Source organism: Phyllobates terribilis, unplaced genomic scaffold, assembly GCF_046119375.1.
Source record: "Phyllobates terribilis strain yellow unplaced genomic scaffold, ASM4611937v1 Scaffold_231__1_contigs__length_3143052, whole genome shotgun sequence".
In the NCBI taxonomy this organism is placed as follows: Eukaryota; Metazoa; Chordata; class Amphibia; order Anura; family Dendrobatidae; genus Phyllobates; species Phyllobates terribilis.
This window is the reverse complement of record NW_027362991.1, coordinates 789,249-810,187: the sequence shown is the minus strand read 5'-3', so window position 1 is coordinate 810,187 and position 20,939 is coordinate 789,249. Positions and strand designations below refer to the sequence as shown.

The window sequence follows — 20,939 nt, the reverse complement described above, 5'->3', positions numbered from 1 at the left end:
ATAATGTCTTCTTCACACGGGCGGCCATCTTTATGGAGACCTGAGCGGTTACACTCCCGTGGCGCCTGACTGTCATCAGACTTGTAAGCGGGGCCGCGCACACAGGAGACACCGGGGAGAGCGGCTGTGCCTCACACTGCGGATCAGGAGGACGCTCTGCGACACCGCCGTCAGCTCATAGGCTGCTGGAGAGACCGAGAAGCGTCATGGATACACAGGAGAGTCCCGGGGACGTGTGCAAGGTATCACTGAGCACAGTGTCAGTAAGTCATCGTGTGCAGCACTGTCACCGCAGCTCATGTCAGGTGCGCACGTCCTGGGTTACATACAGGTTAGATAATGTGTCAGTGCTCTGATCCCGGCCGTGCGTCCCAAGACTTCAAGTTCATGGCCGAGCGAAGCGGGGCGTCCCGGGGTGTAGGGTCCAGGTGAGCGGTGAGTGTCCCGGGGTGTGGGGTCCAGGTGAGCGCTGAGTGTCCCAGGATGTGGGGTCCCAGGGTGTAGTGTCTCAGGGTATAGGGTCCAGGCGCGCGCGGGGCGTCCCAGGGTGTGGGGGGGGTCCAGGCGCGCGCGGGGCGTCCCAGGGTGTGGGGGGGGTCCAGGCGCGCGCGGGGCGTCCCAGGGTGTGGGGGGGTCCAGGCGCGCGCGGGGCGTCCCAGGGTGTGGGGGGGGTCCAGGCGCGCGCGGGGCTTCCCAGGGTGTGTGGGGGGGGTCCAGGCGCGCGCGGGGCGTCCCAGGGTGTGGGGGGGGGTCCAGGCGCGCGCGGGGCGTCCCAGGGTGTGGGGGGGGGGGTCCAGGCGCGCTCGGGGCGTCCCAGGGTGTGGGGGGGTCCAGGCGCGCGCGGGGCGTCCCAGGGTGTGGGGGGGTCCAGGCGCGCTCGGGGCGTCCCAGGGTGTGGGGGGGTCCAGGCGCGCGCGGGGCGTCCCAGGGTGTGGGGGGTTCTAGGCGCGCGCGGGGCGTCCCAGGGTGTGGGGGGGTCCAGGCGCGCGCGGGGCGTCCCAGGGTGTGGGGGGGTCCAGGCGCACGCGGGGCGTCCCAGGGTGTGGGGGTTTCTAGGCGCGCGCGGGGCGTCCCAGGGTGTGGGGGGGTCCAGGTGCTCGCGGGGCGTCCCAGGGTGTGGGGGGGTCCAGGCGCGCGCGGGGCGTCCCAGGGTGTGGGGTCCAGGCGAGTGCACTTTTTCTACTGAGGGTCTTGAATAATTCTCTCCTGTATGTGGCTACATCATTTTACAGCTGTATATAGATTAGGTCTTATAGTAAGAGGGAGCGCCCCCTGCAAGTATGCCAAACTAGCTGTGGTCACGGCGCGCCTTTCCTAAATAAACTGTTGCTTATTGTACATTGTTAATCTCACCACCAATATGCTATTTATTTTCTCCCATTTTCTGATTCTTTTTTTCTTATTTGCTAGTTGGAGTTTGCAGTTCAGATGACTTGCGAAAAATGCGTCCTTGCAATAAAGACCTCCTTACAGGATGTAAAAGGTAAAGGACAACCCGAACATCATCATTCTTATGATGAGCCTAATTGTAAGCCCTTCATCCCCAGGCCATTTTCCATTTTTTTTGTTGCATTGTCGTTTTTTCCTCCCCTTCTTCCACGAGCCATAACTTCTTTATTTTTCTGTCAATATTGCCGTCTGAGGGCTTGTTTCTTGCAGGACGAGGTGAAATTGCAAAAAAAAAGTGCAATTCCATAATTTCTTTAATTTTTTTTTTATTTACCATGTTCACTATATGGTAAAACTGACCTGTCAATGTGATTCTTCAGGTCTGTACAAGTACACAGATACCAAACATGTATAGTTTTTTTTTTTTTTTTAAGTGGTGAAAACAAAAAATTGTAAAACTTCTATGAAAAATTTTTTTTTTGCTTTTGTCGCCATTTTGTGAGACCCATAGCGTCTCCATTTTTCAGGGTGTGGGGCCGGGTGAGAGCTTATTTTTTTGTTCCCTGAGCTGATGTTTTTATTGATACCATTTTGGGGTAGATACGATGTTTTGATTGCCTCTTATTGCATTTTATTGAAATGTTGCAGCGACCAAAAAAAACTAATTCTGGTGTTTCGATTCCTTTTCTTGTTACATCGTTTACTGATCTGATTAATTTCATATTTTGATAGATCGGACATTTTTGATCTAAATGTGTTTTTTTTATTTTCAATGAGGCATAAGGGGGGTGATTTGAACTTTTGTGTGTTTTTGTTTATTTTTTCATATTTTTTAAAAACCGTTTTTTTTTTTAAACTGTTTTTATTAGTGCCCTTAGGAGACTTGAAGCAACGATCGTTTGATCGCCGGTGCTATACATAGTGCATCAGCACTGCTATATATAACAGAAATCACAATCTCATATGAATGTCGGCCACAAGCCGGCGTTCACAGGAGTATCGTAATGACAGACATGGGGGTCTTCTGCAGACCTTCGGCTGTAATGGCAACCCATTGGCGCCCCTCCCCCCTGATCACGTGACGGGGTGCCGATGGGCGGCCGGAATGACGTGCTTCCGACAGGGCGCATGCTAAATCACCCTTTCAGAGATTGACAGCGGGATTTAACTGGTTATTTGGGTGGAGCTCCAATCCTGTGCTGTTAAAGGCACATGATGGCTGATTAAATCAGCTGTCATGTGCGGGAAAAGATGTGGGCTCAGCGTCGGAGCCCACATCAAAGTCAAGGACATGACAGATGACGTAAATATACATCATATGTCAAGAAGGGGTTAAAATGAAGAATAAACACTGAGGAGCCGAACAAGTAAAGCCAGAATCACACTGGCAGTTTTTTTACGCCAAAGTCAGAAGTGGATTTAACCCCTTTCCGACCTGGTCAGTAATAGTGCGCACCAGGTCGAGAAGGCCGGTTCAGCTGGGGCTCCGGCGCTGAGCCTGCACTGAACCGAGCACGCAACAGCCACGGGTGGAATCGCGATCCACCCGCGGCTGTTAACATGTTAAATGCCGCTGTCAATCTCTGACAGCGGCATTTAACTCGCGCTTCCGGGAAGCGCGTCCTAAGCCCCGCCCATCGGTGACCCCGTCACGTGATCGCGAGTCACCAATGGATGGACATGACTACCCAGGGTCTGCAGCAGACACCTTTGGTTGTCATGTCTCAATTGCTATGAGCGCCACCTAGTGGTCAGCGCTTATAGCAAGTGAGCATTTCTCCTGCATACAAGCGATCTGCTCATCGCTTGTATGCAGTAGAAGCAATCAGAAAACTGCTGCTTCTAGTCTCCTATGGAGACTATAGAAGCAAGCAGAAAGTGTAAAAAAAAAAAAAAAAAAAAAAAAAAAAAAGCGAAATGTTTTTTTAAAAAAATATAAAAGTTTAAATCACCACCCTTTCGCCCCATTCAAAATAAAATATGTATATTTATATAAAACCACATACACATTTGGTATCGCTGCGTTCAGAATCGCCTGATCTATCAATATAAAAGAAGAATTAATCCGATCAGTAAACGGCGTAACGAGAAAAAAATTCTAAACGCCAGAATTACGTTTTTTTTGGTCGCTGCAACATTGCAATAAAATGCAATAACGGGAGATCAAAACATCGGATCTACCCCAAAATGGTATCAATAAAAACGTCAGCCCGGCGCGCAAAAAATAAGCCCTCACCCGGCCCCAGATCCCGAAAAATGGAGACGCTACGGGTCTCGGAAAATGGCGCCTTTTTTTTTTTTTAAAGCAAACTTTGGATTTTTTTTTCACCACTTAAATAAAAAAGAACCTATACATGTTTGGTGTCTACGAACTCATAATGACCTGGAGAATAAGAATGGCAGGTCAGTTTTAGCAATCAGTGAACGTGGAAAAAAAAGGACCCAAAAAACAACTGTGGAATTGCATTTTTTTTGCAGTTTCGCCGCACTTGGAATTTTTTTCCCGTTTTCCAGCACACGATATGGTAAAACCAGTGATGGCGTTTAAAAGTACAAATCGTCCCGCAAAAAATAAGCTCTTACACGGCCATATTGAACGAAAATTAAAAAAGTTCTTGCTCTGGGAAGTAGGGGAGCAAAAAATGAAAACACAAAAACAGAAAGACCCAAAGTCATTAAGGGGTTAAAAGGAACAATTTCTTCTTGCTGTATCCAATTCTGGCTTTGGCTTAAAGGGTGTTATCTACTAGAAATCCCAGGGTGCAGCATTGAATAAAAATAAGGGCTTGTTCAGGCAAGCGTGTTACGTCCATGTGCAATACAAATGCAAAGCAAACTGCAGACAGACAGGACACTATCCAATGCTAGTCAGTGGCGTAATTTACATGAACATTTTTACACATGGGCTGTGGAAAAAAATGTAGAACGCACTAATCTGATCTGTTTTTTGGATAAGTCTTGCCCGTTAAATGGAAGCTGTCAGGAACCTTAACCCCCCCCCCCATCCCACAAATCATTCATATGACTTGTAGAGGCAGTTTACCTCTTTTTATGATCCCAGAGTGCTGCTCCAGCAGTGAGAAATCAGTGTCTTGAAGTTGTTTCTGGAAGTGCACTGGTACATGACAATTCACTTACAGCTTCTCAGCATCATGGTGTATACCCTCCTTAGCAGCACCCTCCTTTGGGTGATTGACAGGTCAGTAGGTGTACACCAAGGAAAAAAAATCCCTCAGTCAGCCAGCCAGGGGAGGGTGCTGTAGATAGGAAATACAGCGGTGGCTGAGAAGCTGTAAGTGCATCGTCACGCCCCAATGTACTTTCCGACACAACTTCAAAATGCCATTTCTCATTGCTGAAGGAGTGTTTTGGGGCTATATAAGGAATCGATTGGATTATCTTTTAAAGGTCTACACAATCATATTAATGGCTTAGGGTCGGGGGAAAAATGTATTGCAGGTTCATTTTAAACTCAATAGGGGCCTTTTAAAAAAAAAAAAAAAAAAAAAAAAAGAAAAGTAAAATCAGATGCCATGCAGCGGAAAGTTTTTGTGACTCACTTGCAACTCTTAACATAGGCAACCTCACAAGACCTATTATACTTTAGTATAATCTCTTTTTATTGAAATAGAAGTAGACATTAACATGTAAAACATACATTAATAAATGCCGATGTTTAGTCATAGTGATCAAAATAACATATACTCATATATTCTCTATCACTTATCTGATAAGACTCCTACACCTCTTATCTAATAATGTAAACATTACTTTTTATCATATCCAACAGTGCAAACCGTTACATAAATCGACAAAACAAGAGTACAAAAACAAAGAAGAAAAAAAAAGGGGGGGGGGGGGGGGGAGAAGAGGAAAAAGAAAGGGAAAGATAAGAAATAAGGGAAGGATTAGGGAATGGAAGAGGAGAAGGAGAACATAACCTAAGACTCATTTTTAGACTCTCTAATTAGTTCCCAGCACCAACCCGGATCCAATTCGCCAATTCATCAGTCTCTTACTCAAACAGCCAATGAAACTCCGATGGGTCCTGAAACAGGATCCAGACACTCCAGATCTTCCTGAATTTATCAGCCCAACCATTATAGTCAGCAGAAAGTTCCTCCATTCTGCAGATATTAACCATTTCATTATACCATTCCAAAATTTGGGGGATTTGAGGTGATTTCCAGTAATGTGGGATCACCGTACTTGCTGCTGTTAAACAGAATCTTAAGATATCTTTATTTTTGAGATCCTATTGATGAAGGCAGGATGGAAAGCAGAGCTATCTCAGGACGATTTTCGACCCTACTTCGGGTGATTAGGTTATAATTGGAAAATATTTTTTCCCACCAAGGTTTCATCTTGCTACCCTCCCACCATATATGAAGCATAGATCCTTTTTCCACTTCACATCGCCAACATATGTCTGAGGCTGCCGGAAATATGGAGTGAAGTTTTACAGGATACTGGTACCATCTTGCCATAATTTTTGAAATTTTTCTCCTGCGCATAACTTGTGACCAACATTTTGTGTGTAAACAAGAATCCTTTTTCCCAATCCTACGAAGATATGACTACCCCCAATTTATGTTCCCACATGTGTTGAAATTGAAACTTTCTTGAGATACTTTCCCCTATCAAACAACTATAAAGCAGTGATATTATATGACTGGGGGGAGATTCCTTCAAGAACAACCTCTCAAAGGAAGATGGTATACACTGGAATGGGGGGATGCCATCCTCTGAGAAGACAAGAGCGATCGCAATTGTAAATATTCCATCCATAACAATTTTCTAGACGGGAGACCTATCCTGTAATGTATTGAATGATGTCATTTTACCATTTTCTAATATCTGTAGGAGGTAAGTGTCCTTCATAGCTCTCCATCCTAACAAAGATTCTCGCAGATATCCAGGAGGAAAGGAAGGATTCGAGAAAAGTGGCATAAGAGGACTGAATGTTCTAGAGGGATGGTGTTTTTTCCTAGTTGCATGCCAAACTTTATTGTTCCCCCCTAGTCAATTCTGTCAAGCCTCCTATCGAGAAAACATCAGAGGCAAAAAGCAAAGGAAGGTGCTTCAGAGGAACACCCACCTCTTCCTGCTCAATAGTGACCCATTGTTTTGTCAGAGAGTTGAAATGCCAGTCTATAAAGCGACCTAAAACAGAAGCTTGAAAGTATACTTTAAAATTCGGAAATCCAGCTCCACCGACTATTTTAGGGCGGTTTAATGTCTGCATACTTATCCTGGGTCTATATTTACCCCACACAAACCTGATTAATGCTGTACGTAGTTTGCTGAAGAAGCTGCATGGGGGAGAATTAGGAACAGTTTGAAAAATGTATAAAAAGCGGGGCAATATATCCATTTTTACCGCGTTCATTTTCCCAAACCAGGACATTCTCAGTTTACTGTAATTCAGTAGGTCTTTATATGTACGATCCAAAAGCGACTGGTAATTTAGTACAAAAAGTTTTGAAAAATCAGGAGAAATGAGCACGCCCAAGTATTTTATCGCCTCCCAACTTCCATTTAAAAGGGAAATTATCCATTAAATGTTCAACCTCTCTCTGTGACAACGATACATTTAATGCCTCCGATTTTGAATAATTAACTTTAAAATTACTCATGAACCCGAATCTATCAAACTCCTTCATTAAAGAAGGAAGAGATGTCTGAGGCTGAGACACATAGAGGAGGAGGTCATCTGCATATAATGCTGTCTTATATGTCTTGGTACCTATTTTAACCCCATGAATATTGCTGTTTTTTCTTATTGCATTGGCCAAATGTTCCGACCTATTATACTTTAAATTGATGATTTACAAAACAGATGCCATAGAGATGCATATGAAAAAAAAATGGCAACGTTTTTTTTTTTTTTTTTTTTTAACGGATTAAAAAAACTGATGATTTTTATGCTCACCCGAACCCGGCCTGACTCTAAGGCCAAGTGCCGACGATGCAGAAATGCTGCATGTTTTTCCCGCTTCTCCCTGGCAGGAAAAAACGCATGCAGATTTTACATGCGTTTTTCCTGCCAGGTAGAAGCGTTTGTCAAGCGTTTTTGCATACATTTCTGCATGCGGGTTATCAAGCGCTTTTCCAAGCGATTTTAGCATAACTTGGAAAAGTGCTTGACAACTTGGTCACACTATATAAATCCATGCAACCGACATGGATTTATATAGTGTGACCAAGTAATAGTTAGAAAAAAAAAGAATAAAAATAGTTAAAAAATAAAGATTTACTTACCTTCCGATGGCCCCCGGTGTTTTCTCCGCTGCGTCCGGTCTGTTGTATGGGTCGCGGTGTTGTGAAAAGGAGCTGCGATGACGTCATTGAGTCATGTGACAGGTCAGGCGACTGCCGACGTCAGCGGTCGCGTGACCTGTCACATGACTAGATAACGTCATGGCAGGTCCTTTCACACCACCGCGACCCATACAACAGACCGGACGCATCGCTTAGGAGACCGGGGCCATCAGAAGGTAAGTATAATCTTTATTTTTTATTTAAAATTCTTTTTTTTTTACAGGTTCTATGGTACCCGGGTCTGGAGGGGAGTATCCTCTTCTCCAAACCCGGGTACCATCCACACATTGAACCGTGTGATATCCGCTTGTGCAGATGCAGTGATGCGGATGTCACGCGGTCCAATGCAAGTCAATGGCGGAGATTACGCTGCGTGTCCGCAAAATTAATGGACATGCTGCGTATTTTTCCGCAATGATAATCTGCAGCGTAAATTTCCGCAGCATATGCACAGCACATGCGGATTATCATTGGGGACCATGGGGCACTTATTACAAAGCGTTTTTTTAAGCGTTTTCGCTGCATAAATTCCGCGGCAAAAAAACGCTTTAAAAACTCATAGTGGGCACGCAGCCTTATGCTTACCCATAATACTTGTGTTGTTACTCAAATGACAGAGCCGTGTCCCCTTCTGTTCATTTGTCAAAAAAAAAAAAATGTAATGTGACCACTGCAACCAGTCAGCATCCATTGATTGGCTGCAGCTTTTACTATTTTTTACGAGTGGAAGAGCAGTTTTTCTTCTCCTCTGACTGAATAATGACGACTGCTGCCAAATAACTTTTTCTTCTGCTATGACAGGATAGTGAAAGCTGCAGCCAATTAGTGGCCGCTGATTGGCTGCAGTGCTGTCCAAAAAATTTTTTTTCAGGAACCCATAGACTTGCATTACTGATTTTGATCTGACACGTCTCAGCAATTTTGTGCTCGGCCCACTAAAAAAAATCAGACATGTGAACAGCCCCATAGACTATGCAAGGTATGAGTGCTATAAATGAAAAACATGGATAGAACTCCTGAAACTTTTATTGTAATTTCTGATGTATTTTATCCTCCATCCGCTTCCATGGGGACAGGTGTACAGAATGTGAATGTCAGTCTAGGGTCTGAAGCCGTGGTGGTGGAGACCAATTTGCCAGCATCTGAGGTGCAGAAGTTGCTGGAGAGTACCGGACGCCGGGCAGTGTTAAAGGGAATGGGAAGCGTTAAATCCCGTAAGTGTTTTTTGTTTTTTTTTCTTTTCTTTTTTTGGGAACTAACTAATTTTACTTAAATAATGGAAAACAAAAATATCCCAATCTATAGATTTAGTGCAGCCAGAAATGCGTGTATCTTGCATTTTTCGATCTTATTTTTACTTTCTGAATAATTTCTGCAAATGCACATTTATTTTTCAACTGGAAGGGCTCTTTCAGAAGTCTGTGATCATCGGTCCAATCTTGGATCGCTATGCACGGACTGGCCATGCGTATCCCGACCCGAGCGTGACCGCTTCATATCTTTTTATGCAGCTATCGCTTTCGGGTCGGGAAATGCGTGGCCAGTCCGTACATAGCGATCCGAGATCAGGTCAATGATCACGGATGTCTGAAAGAGCCCTTAGGTTGGACTTTGCCTGGTTTAATGTCAGAGCTGTGAACTCAAGAGCTAATCTCACAGCATCTGGCTTCTCAGGCTGGATTTTTTATTTTTTTTTTTGGAGTGTATTCGCTCAAAAATTGTCCTTAAAAAGTTTTTCAAAAATGTGTGGAAATTTCTTCATTTTCATTTCAATGGAAAATTCACATTAATTTTCAAATGAGGAGCTTCAGAGCAATTTTTTTTCCTGAAGATGTTTTGAAACATGCCTGGTAAAAAAAAAAAAAATGAATAAAAATGTTACTTCTTTGGAAGTGGATCAGCATGCAATCATCTCCAAGCTAGCCTCTGTCAAATCAAAAGAATGATCAAGTGTTTTTCCCATCTTTATAGATGAATAGTGTTGGATAGTGCTTGCAAAAATGAGCACTTTTGTACTTTTACTGCTTATTAAAATTTACAGCTGTTTTTGAGATAGTTAAACATTTTTTATTTACAGCTTTTTGCCTAGGAGACCGGCCACCGCTGCTGTTTAGCTTCACTAGAAGATAGCCAGGATTAGGAGGTGACAGCGAGGTCTTGAACAGCTTCAAAACAGTGCTCACAAGCTCCATAGAAAGTAGCCTATAAATATTACACATGTTCTGCTCTCTAGCAATAGTGGTTGGACTCCAAGGCAACAAGCTGTAAATAAAAGAAAAAAATATAACTGTCAATATCTCAAGAATGGCTGAAAATTTTGTTAAGCTATAAATTGCAAAATTGCTTGTATTTGCAAGCATTGTCCGACAATATCCGTTTTTTTTTTTAAACTTTTCAAGAAAAAAAATTCTTACAAAACTTTTCAAAAACTATCTAAAAAAGAAGTATTTTCTGAAGCAGTTTCCACTTAAAAAAACTTGTTGTTTTTGGAGACGTAAAAAAAACTGAACCTAGCCTAAGGCCACGGCCCCACTTTCAGTATTTGGTCAGTATTCGGTCAGTATTTTTTTTCAGGAGTGGGAGCTAAAACCAAGAGTGGGGGATAAATGCATAATTGGTGACTTGTTTCCATTATACATTTTCTCTGATTGTTCCTCACCTGGTTTTGGCTCCCACTCCTGAGAAAAAATACTGACTGAATACTGACCAAATACTGATCACGGGGCTGTGGCCTAAGGGTAAGCATAGATGTGGCAAGTATCCTCCATTGCATATTTTACCTTTTGGTAAACTCTGACATTTCTGCAATATTTCATACCCTAAATTCCACACTAATTTTTTTCCCCTCAAACGGCGAAGACCTCCCCACTAGGGTAGGTTCACATTTGCGTATAAAAAAAATCGTATTAAAGAGATGTCCTCCCTTGGTGGGAAGATGGACATCGGTTCTGCCATGATGTCGTCACCATTACATATATAGTCCCTGTTTTCCTTCCAGAGAACCTAGGAGCAGCCGTGGCCATGCTGGAAGGAGTTGGATCGATACAGGGCGTTGTTCGTTTTCTTCAAGTTTCGGAGAAGACTTGTATTATTGATGGAGCTGTGGATGGGCTACGTCCTGGACTCCATGGTCTTCATATTCATGAATTTGGCGATCTGTCAATGGGATGTGAGAGGTAATTTTAATATTCAGTATAAGTAATACAATATTACATTGCATTTTAATAGATTAACATTATTCACATGTATAAATTCCTGACCTATATGGGTGGCAGTGCTTTGAGTGGGGAAAAAAAATTGTATAAATTTACAGCTGGGTGAACATTTTGTAAACCCAAAGGATGAGCTCAAAGTGACCAATTATTGTTCCTCTTTCACTCAGATCAACAATTTCTATTGACCATACAGTAATTTCCTTAACATGATGTTGCCCCATTATATGGAAATGCCAGAGATTATCAATTAAATGATAAATAATATTTTCTATTTTAAATCAGTTGTGGCGGACATTACAATCCTGAAGGAAATACTCACGGGAGTCCAGGACAAGCAGATAGTGTGAGTACCATTATTATTTTTTTCTACACTGTTTTAAGGGGCTTGTCTCTTTTCAGTTAGGCACACGTTGAGTATTAGGATGCAGAAATTTCTGCATCTCTTGGCAGGAAAAATTCAGTGGCAGAAGCGTGCATTTTTACATACGTTTTTTCACCTGCGTTTTTGGACTGCAATGATATAGACAGACATGTCTAGACATATAGACATAAAATTCCACAACCCCCACACACACACACATATTATAAAATTGCACCCTGTGGAGCTTATTGGACTTCCCCCTCCCCACCATTTCTTTAACCAGCAAAGTAAAGCAGACAGCTGCGGGCTAATGGGCTAATATTATTAGACTTGGAAGATCCCTGGTTATTGGGCCATTCCCAGCCTAAATATACCAGCCTGCAGCCGCCATAGAAGTGGTGCATCACATTAAATGCGCCAATTCTGGCGCTTCGCCTTGGCTCTACCCGATTGCTCTCATGCGTTTGGCAATTGGGGTAATGGGGTTTGGGGTTGGTGTCAGCTGTGTAGTGTCCTAAAACCCAGCTGACTCACACAGCCTTAATGTTTGTTCCTGAGCGCAGATTGGTAAAATAAAAGTTCTGTACTTACCATCCCCAGGTCTACCAGTAAATCTCTGCTTCTGCTGCTTCTACTATCTCGTATTAGCTACAGCGCTGACGTGACGTTGTCAGCGCGGCTGCTAATTGGTGACCTCAGCGTCTCCGAGTGGGGCGTTCTGTCTACACTGGCAGATCCACTGAGCTCACTGATTGCCTGCTGCTCCAGGTGTCGCAGCTAATGCCGGACACCAGGGGCAGCGACGAAGACTTGCTGGTAGACCTGAGAAGGTGAATACTGCACAATTTTGTTTATTTTATACCAAAATGCGCTCCAGGGTGAAATTTAACTGAAAGGGGACAACCCCTTAGATGGACACCTAATCAGTGGCAAAACTAATTTTGGTGGCATCTAATGTAAATGTCATAAGTTGGGACATAGTTCATTAAGTGAGCCTGCACCGACATCTCAGAAAAAATTAAACTCCTAAACATTGTATAATGGTCACCTAAACACATTCATTGTAATTCTCAGTAGATTCACATGGTCACATGCTCCTCCATCAGCAGCTAGACCATGGTTTACATTTGGCCTTTGCCGAAGCGGATAATGGCTCATCGTTGGGTGCACCAGGTGTTAGACACCCACCGAACGATCAACCATAACAGTGGCCAAATGTAAAGATTGGTCTTGCTGTTGGAAGAGTAGGTGGCCAGACAGGTCCATCATCCTACTCCAGTTGAAAAACTCCTATCGGAAAGCTGTTTTTGATTTGCGTTAGGCTGATGGACCGGTCTGGCTCACGTGCTCTTTCATCAGCTGCTATTTCAAGAACAGAAAAGCCATACAGACTGAGCGAAAGGAGGAAAACCTGAAATAATTCTATATCAATAAATGCCTCATTTATATTCCCAACACATTTGTTAATATAAAGATAAAGTGGACAGCTGAAATATAATATATATATTCTTACATATAGCATGTTGGTGATCTTGGAAATGTCTTGGCCTGTGATGATGGTCGAACAACTTTTCGGATTGACAATGACCGGTTAAAGGTGAGAGAAAAAGAGTTTTGCATTTTCGTTCACAGTAACTTGCGATTCTTATAAAGCCAACTCGCTTGTAGCCGTGTATGTTGATTTTTATATATCTGGATTTATAATTATTCATGGTTTAATTGTTCATTGAATTTCATAAGTTGACAGTATCTCACTGATTCAATTATTAAGGGCTACAAACACTAAAGAAACACAAAATACTTCAATTTAAAGTGAATTTGTCAGCAGGATTTCAGCCTCCAAACTATTTATATGTGCATGTAGCTCTTTCAAAGACAAATCCAGCAATACTTGTACATGGCCAGTCCATTCTTCCGTTACTGAGAAATCAGCGTTTTAACTTGTATGCAAATGAGGCTGTAGATCTGAAGCCTCTGTCACTCCAGCTCTATTCCCTGCTTGACTGATAGCTCCTTTGCCTGAAGTCACACAACATAGAGGCTGTGAGTCAAGCAGAAAGAGACGGCGCTGGGCAGGGAATAGAGCTGGAGTGACAGAGGCTTCAGATCTACAGCCTAATTTGCATATGAGCTAAAATGCGGATTTCTCAGTAATGAAGGAACGGACTGGTTATGTAAAGGTATTGCTGGACTTGTCTTTCAAAAAGCTACGCGCACATATAAATAGTTTAGAGGGGATTGAGATTGTGCTTATAGATTCCCCTTAAAGCACCACTTCATCGTTTTTTTGTTTGTTTTTTTTTAAGTGATTAAGTGGTGCTTCTAATGTAAGGTCCCTGATCCCGGTTTTATACTCACCCTCTGACGTCTTCACCTTTTTTTTCTGTGCCATCTTGTGACCTTAGCTTATGACTGGTCGAAAGTAATGATCGCAAGCTTTTAATGTAAGTCTATGAGAGCCAGATCAAGGCTCTGATCGATGTGTAATGCGGTGTGACCTCCGGCTCGCTCCTCGAGAAACTTGAGCGATCCGATGGGTCACAACTTGCTGGAGACCAGCGGGAGTGGCGGTGATGAAAGGTGAAAAAGGTGGCAGATGAGTATAAGAGTAGGGTCAGGGACCTTATATTTAAAACACCACTCCAGCGGTAAAAAAACCCCGCTGTAGTGGTGGTTTAACCAAAACCATATGTCCCCTGACTTGTTGCCAAATTATTGGTTTCTTCAAGCGAAGCAAGACACTGTCTCTTAGCTGTATAGAAACACTTTTTTAACCTAGTTGGCATCATCATAAAAAAAAATTGTATAAAATAATCCAGTTATTCTTTAATATGTTTTTTTTAGCTGACAGCACTCAGTGTTAGTAGGTGGTTATTGTGTTTCATTCACGCTATGTAATTTCTTCAAAGGTGTGGGACATCATAGGTCGGTCTCTAATTGTGGATGAAGGAGAAGATGACCTTGGACGTGGATCTCACCATTTATCTAAAGTTACAGGCAACTCGGGCAAAGGGTAAGACGTTTTACAATATACTGTGCAGATTTATGTCACATTATGTTTTTTTTTTAGCTTTTATAATAATTGTTTCTGTTTCCCATCTTCCTACCAAAATGTAGAGGGTTTATAGTGCTTAGATCCTCACACATCCATACTTTAAGTATTTCATACACCCAGTAGGCCTCTGCACTGATTGTCCTAATAACGTCCTAGTCAGATTATAGTTTGGGGTTCCTCTTATTTTAGACTAAAGATAAAATAAAAATAGAAATAAAGTGGATGTTAAAGGGGTTTTCCACCCCAGGGCAAACTTTCAGCAAGTCGAATAGTGTATTTTATTCATACTGTTAGGATTCTTCCCTGCTGGCTGGTTTCAGTAGTTGTCACCTGATCACAAGGTTGCGACTTGCATACTTCTGGTCACATTCCGACTAGATGTGTCTGGTGTTGCTCAATGCACTTGTATTAAGTGAGGCTGCGCATGTCTAGTTGGCACGTGACCGCATATATGCAAATCACATACTTGCAGTCACTCGTCCAGTGCCAGCATCGGAGAATCCTCGCAGTGCACGTGATGTGAAGATTCACAAGTCTGCAGTCACAAATTACAAGATTAAAATATATATATATATATATATATATATAACACCTGACACATTGTATAATGGCCATAAGCATCTTATCAATTATGAGCGCCGTCATACAATTTTGCATCACATTAGAATATTTTATAAGAAATAATCTAAAATATGTGTTTGTGGTTAAACGTCTATTCCAGGCAGAGCTTAAAGAAGTTGTCCACTACTTTGACATTGATGCCCTATCTGTAGGATAGGGCAGCAATGTATGATCGGCCCGGGGTCCCGCACGCGGCACCCCCTCTGATCAGCTGTTATCGTTGCCTCAGTTGAATGGTAGGCAGATGTGCAGTTACAAGTGGCGGCCACTACAACTTGACGGCCAAGCACCGCAGGTAAGCACTTCCAGCCTGCGGCCGCCGGCACCGATAACAGCTGATCATACATTGATGCCCTATCCAATAGATAAGGCATCACTGTCAAAGTAGTGGACAACCCCTTTAAGTGGCACAGCACCTACTTAAAAAAAAAAAAAAGCTCATGGAGTAGAAAGTTCATACATGCCACTTTTTATGACTATTGTAAACATCTTCACATATTCCTCAGCAATAATTAGATCAAAAAGGTCTACGATGCATGCAACCTGATTTTAAGCAATGGGCCATCTTCCGATGATCCATTGCCTTTAAAGGCCCGGACGTGCATCGGTAGAGCTGTAGTACTATGCTGTGCAGAAAAAACGCCTTGAGGATGCTGCTGGATACCCTGATGAGGTGTCCGTGTCCAGAGCAGAATAATTTGAGATGGCTGTCTCATTGAAGATAAGAGTAGTTCCACATCATCTGCTAATATGTGCAGTCTGATGAAGGGAACTGTTCCTCGAAACGTGTCACTGAATCTCCAAATAATGTATATTTCACTGAAGCTGTTCAATTAATCTTCCATTTATTGTGCAAAACTGACATCTCATCTGTGTATCCAGCAATAGCGCCTTCAAGTTTTTGTTTTTTTTTCTTTTGATCCGATACCATAGCACAGCTGTTTCATGGCAAACATCAGTGGGTCTCAATGGACCACATTGACTTAAAATAGGGACCTTGGATGCTATTGTGGTTTCCATGACTGAAGCTCCCGATGGGAATGAAAATAATTGTACGATGCATTACATTTTTCCCCCAGATCACTTCCAAATATGAAGTTGTATTGATCTGCGTTGAGTATTAAAAGAAAACCATTGCTTGATTATATGACGGCTATATAATTGTTCTCTTTTGCTCTTTCGCAGGTTGGCTTGCGGAATCATTGCCCGTTCTGCAGGCCTTTTTGAGAATGCCAAAAAAATTTGTTCTTGCGATGGCGTAACCATATGGGAAGAACGAGACCGTCCTATAGCTGGCCCAGAGCGAAAAAAAGAACATGCTAATTATGCACATTTGTAGTGCCATCTGCAGTGCCCGGCTAGCTGGAAAAGTCTAATCACATTTTTACTATTTTTGCCTTAGCACCTGCCTTAGCAATTCCAGATTTTTTTTGCCTGGTTCAGCAATAACGACTTTTTAAAAAGTTGCAAAATTGAATACAACTCCACTACAGTTCCCCCTTCATTCTCCCTCCTGGTGCATTTTTTGAGTACGCCAGTATTTTCGCCCAAGTTTTGCAAAACATGCCACTTTTTGCGTGAAGTCGGAAAACTGTTCAAGACAAAAAAAAAATATTTTTTTTTACTTTGCGCCAAATTAATGAACCATGTACACCATTTATTTTAAAAGGTGCAAAAAAGGCAACTAATACCACAAGGCAAAAAAGGAAAGTGACTTTAAAAAACAAAATATGCTATTGGTAAATCGGGGCCATCGTGATTTTCTATGATTTCCTTCCAAAAAATCAGAATCAAGCACACATGGTAGTCATTAAACAAGTACTCCCACCAGCTTATTTTTGCACTTGCTAATTGCATCTGTGCCTTTTTTTTTTGTACTTCTGCATAAATGGGACCAACCGAAGGATCTATGAATCTAATGCATTTTTAGATTATTATTATTTTTCCACTGGTAATTTACTTCTTATGCCTCAGAAAATCTAGTAAGTGAGCTAAAAAATCTGTCATCAGAGCTCATTAAGTTTATAGCTTTTCTGTGCTGTAAGCAGTTGGGTGATCTTGTGTGTGGTTTTTGTTTTGCCTTAAAACCAAAGAATAACACTGATCTGAAGCCGATTTGCTCATTGCTTAGCATGGGTCTTTACATTTGAGATTATTATTAATGCAGTGCATTCATATATGAATCTGACAAATATTGATTTGTAAATTTATAAGATATTTAAGAAATTCTAAACTGGTATATTTCTTGACAATTTGTAATAAACATTATGAAAAAAACTTTTACAGTGAATGTCTAAATAAGTCCAAAATTCTGCGCTGATTTAAGAAGTTGTCCACTACTTGGACAACTCCTTGTCATCTCCCACACTTGGCCCCGATAAAATAAAAAGGCTTATACTCCCCACCCGTACCGGCGCCCTTCCCCCCGGAGTCGGCGGTCGCCCTCCCCCCCCCCCCCCCCCCGGAGTCGGCGGTCGCCCTCCCTCCCCATCCCCCCCCCCGGAGTCGGCGGTCGCCCTCCCTCCCCATCCCCCCCCCCCCCGGAGTCGGCGGTCGCCCTCCCTCCCCATCCCCCCCCCCGGAGTCGGCGGTCGCCCTCCCCATCCCCCCCCCCCGGAGTCGGCGGTCGCCCTCCGGAGTCGGCGGTCGCCCTCCCTCTCCCCCCCCCCCCCCCGGAGTCGGCGGTCGCCCTCCCCATCCCCCCTCCCCATCCCCCCCCCCCGGAGTCGGCGGTCGCCCTCCGGAGTCGGCGGTCGCCCTCCCTCTCCCCCCCCCCCCCCCCCCGGAGTCGGCGGTCGCCCTCCCTCTCCCCCCCCCCCCCCCCCGGAGTCGGCGGTCGCCCTCCCTCCCCCCCCCCCCCCGGAGTCGGCGGTCGCCCTCCCTCCCCCCCCCCGGAGTCGGCGGTCGCCCTCCCTCCCCCCCCCCCCCCGGAGTCGGCGGTCGCCCTCCCTCCCCCCCCCCCCCGGAGTCGGCGGTCGCCCTCCCTCCCTCCCTCCCCCCCCCCCCCCGGAGTCGGCGGTCGCCCTCCCTCCCCCCCCCCCCCCGGAGTCGGCGGTCGCCCTCCCTCCCCCCCCCCCCCGGAGTCGGCGGTCGCCCTCCCTCCCTCCCCCCCCCCCCCGGAGTCGGCGGTCGCCCTCCCTCCCCCCCCCCCCCCCGGAGTCGGCGGTCGCCCTCCCTCCCTCCCTCCCTCCCCCCCCCGGGAATCGGCGGTCGCCCTCCCTCCACCCCCCCCCCCGGAGTCGGCGGTCGGCCTCCCTCCCTCCCTCCCTCCCCCCGGAGTCGGCGGTCGCCCTCCCTCCCTCCCTCCCCCCCCCCCCCCCCGGAGTCGGCGGTCGCCCTCCCTCCCTCCCCCCCCCCCCCCCCCCCCCGGAGTCGGCGGTCACCCTCCCTCCCCCCCCCCCCCCCCCCGGAGTCGGCGGTCACCCTCCCTCCCCCCCCCCCCCCCCCGGAGTCGGCGGTCGCCCTCCCTCCCTCCCCCCCCCCCCCCCCCCCCCGGAGTCGGCGGTCGCCCTCCCTCCCCCCCCGGAGTCGGCGGTCGGCCAAAGCATTCCCTACTGCTAGGGGAGTTTGTTCCCGAGTGTGTGCGGACACTTTGACTATGGCTGCCCTTCGGGGAAGGGTGAGTGCTGTGAGTAGCTGCTCTACCGCTTGCGCATTCCTTATAGGTTTGCCAGCAGAGGTCAAGAAATAATGGCTTCGCCAAATGGCGCCAACGTCATGTGCAACACCATAAGCGTATTGCGAGTCAGAAAATACATTAATTTCTTTACCTTTTCCCAGATTACACGCTGCAGCGAGTGCTTTAAGCTCTGCCTCTTGCCCAGAGCAGCTGGAGGGGAGTGGTTCTTGTATCACTGCCTTACCATTGTGGACTACTGCATACCCGGTGATGAATCATCCTTGTTCACTGTCCCAAGCTCTGGAACCATCTACAAAATACTCAGCAGAGGGGTTAATGAGTGGTACATCATCAGTAATATTTGCCAAGCTCTTTATTTCAGCTTCCATCAATGCCTGACAGTCATGTTCATGTGCCATATCAAACTGAGCTTCCTCATCTGCTAATTTGAAAAACAGGGGCAAATCTTGGCTCATGGTCTCTCCCTTTTCCCCATCCTGATACTTTCCTCTCTTTTCTAAATCCACTGGTGGTAGTGTAGCTGGATTTAGAACATTACAGCGTTTGATAGTTATAAGGGGAGGTGTAAGGAGTAAGACTTCATATTTTGTCAACCTATGTCCTCTGTCTTTTTAACAAGTTCTGAAGCAGCTGACACAGCTCTAACACAAGTAGGAGAACCCATAATGACTGGATCAAGGGTTACAGAGTAATATCCTAGAGGGCGCTGCCTACCACCATGTTCTTGGGTAAGGACACCAGATGCATGTCCAGCCTGTTCGTGGCAGTACAAAGTAAAAAACTTGTCAGAATTCGGTATACCTAGAGCTGGTGAGGTAGAAAGTGAGCTTGAGCAAGTGAAATGCATCAATAGCCTCAGAATTAATGGTGAAAGGCTCAGTTTTGAGGCACTGAAACAATGGGGCTATAATACTAGAGGCATTTCGTATCCAGAGACGGCAGTACTGGACTAGGCCCAAGAATGCCAGAAGGGACTTGGTAGATCTTTGAAGGGGTATTTTTAGTATAGCCTCAATCCTCCCTGGGCTGAGATGCTTAATGCCTGGAGACAGGCAATGCCCAAGGAAAGTGACTGTGGACTTGCACAATTGGAGTTTATCTTTTGAAGCTTTGTACCCATTTTCTGCTAAGAATATCAGCAGAGATTGAGATTCATTGTGGCATATCTGGTCAGTGGTGCAGCAAAGGAGAAGGTCATCCACATATTGTAAGAGTATGGTGGATGAATCAAAGGGGCACCAGTTATAGAGTACAGTCTTTAGGGATATGGAAAATAAAGAAGGGGAGTTAGCAGCTCCCTGAGGAAGGACTGCCCATGCATACTGGGCACCTCTGTGGGTGAAGGCAAAATAAGAGGTACACTCCGTGGACAAGAAGACAGAGAAAAAAGCATTGGCCAGATCAATCACTGTGAAACAGGTGGCTGTGGAGGGGACCTGATTCAGGAGAGTATGGGGGTTAGGTACAAGTGGAGTATCCACTATAGTTACTGGATTAACTGCGCTAAGATCATGTACCATACGATAGGCTACTGGCTGTCCAGGTAGGGTTTTCTTTTTGACTGGGTACAGGGGAGTGTTAAATGGGGAGGTTATAGGAATAACTAGACCTCTTAACAAAAGCTTATGGACATTCTCGTGTATTGCTGCATCCTGAGCAGCACTTAAAGGATACTGCTTTATACAGGGGGGTTGGGCACCTGGTTTAAGTTTTACAGTCACCGGAGGGATGGGTAGTTTTCCCACATCAAGTTTGCTAAATGCCCACAATTGACTGGGTATATCCTCAAGCCAAACAGGATGGGAATGAGGTTTAGAGTCTGTATTGTTTAGAACTGTGGGAATTGTTAGGGATAGAAGACTACACAATGTGTCATCATCCAAGGGGGTGGTCATCTTGGGGCCATTTAGAGTGAATTCTATGCAGGCCCCAATTTTCTGCAACACATCTGTTCCTAACAAATTAAAAGGCACATCAGGGGAAACTAAAACCTGGGTTACAATTGAAATCGAGTCATGCAAATTTATCTGGAGAGGATGAGTCATTTGTAATTTAGTAAGTCGTCCCTCTACCCCTTCACAAGCCACATTGTCGGGGGGGACAAAATGTCCTCTGGAACATGTTCTTGCATTAATACTGTACGGGCTGCTCCAGTGTCTACCATGAATGAAATAGTTAGTCCCTCCCTCAGGGACACGGGGACAGTGAATGTGGGTCCCTGGGGGGTGACAATGAGGCAGAAGGAGACCTCTGGATTGCCAGTTTCCTATGGATGGGGCTGGGCAGTGGCTGTTGATTTTGCAGGACATTTGATGGATAGATGTCCTTTTTGCTGGC

General features: G+C 45.0%; 1 protein-coding gene across 4 annotated transcripts; it reads left to right on the top strand.

Moving 5' to 3' along the window:
* Window positions 1–17,189, top strand: LOC141215216 (copper chaperone for superoxide dismutase-like). Of its 4 annotated transcripts, none has more exons than XM_073665531.1 (8): window positions 1–305; window positions 1,411–1,483; window positions 8,787–8,924; window positions 10,709–10,886; window positions 11,208–11,268; window positions 12,806–12,883; window positions 14,196–14,299; window positions 16,148–17,189. In XM_073665531.1, exons 1-8 carry the CDS (start codon window positions 207–209, stop codon window positions 16,299–16,301), a joined length of 885 nt encoding a protein of 294 aa, XP_073521632.1. In that variant the 5' UTR covers window positions 1–206; the 3' UTR covers window positions 16,302–17,189. The 4 variants fall into 4 exon arrangements, with proteins under 4 accessions (XP_073521632.1, XP_073521633.1, XP_073521634.1 ...); XM_073665532.1 differs by having other exon boundaries at window positions 2–263; window positions 16,148–17,188; XM_073665533.1 differs by having other exon boundaries at window positions 3–242; window positions 16,148–17,186.
* Window positions 17,190–20,939: the final 3,750 nt, after the last annotated feature.

Bases quoted from the DNA above. Each gene is read 5' to 3' on its own strand.
- LOC141215216 (XM_073665531.1), top strand. From the start codon at position 207: ATGGATACACAGGAGAGTCCCGGGGACGTGTGCAAGGTATCACTGAGC. The intron at 1,484-8,786 runs GTAAAGGACAAC...CCATGGGGACAG, and splicing joins CTCCTTACAGGATGTAAAAG to GTGTACAGAATGTGAATGTC. The intron at 12,884-14,195 runs GTGAGAGAAAAA...ATTTCTTCAAAG, and splicing joins TTGACAATGACCGGTTAAAG to GTGTGGGACATCATAGGTCG.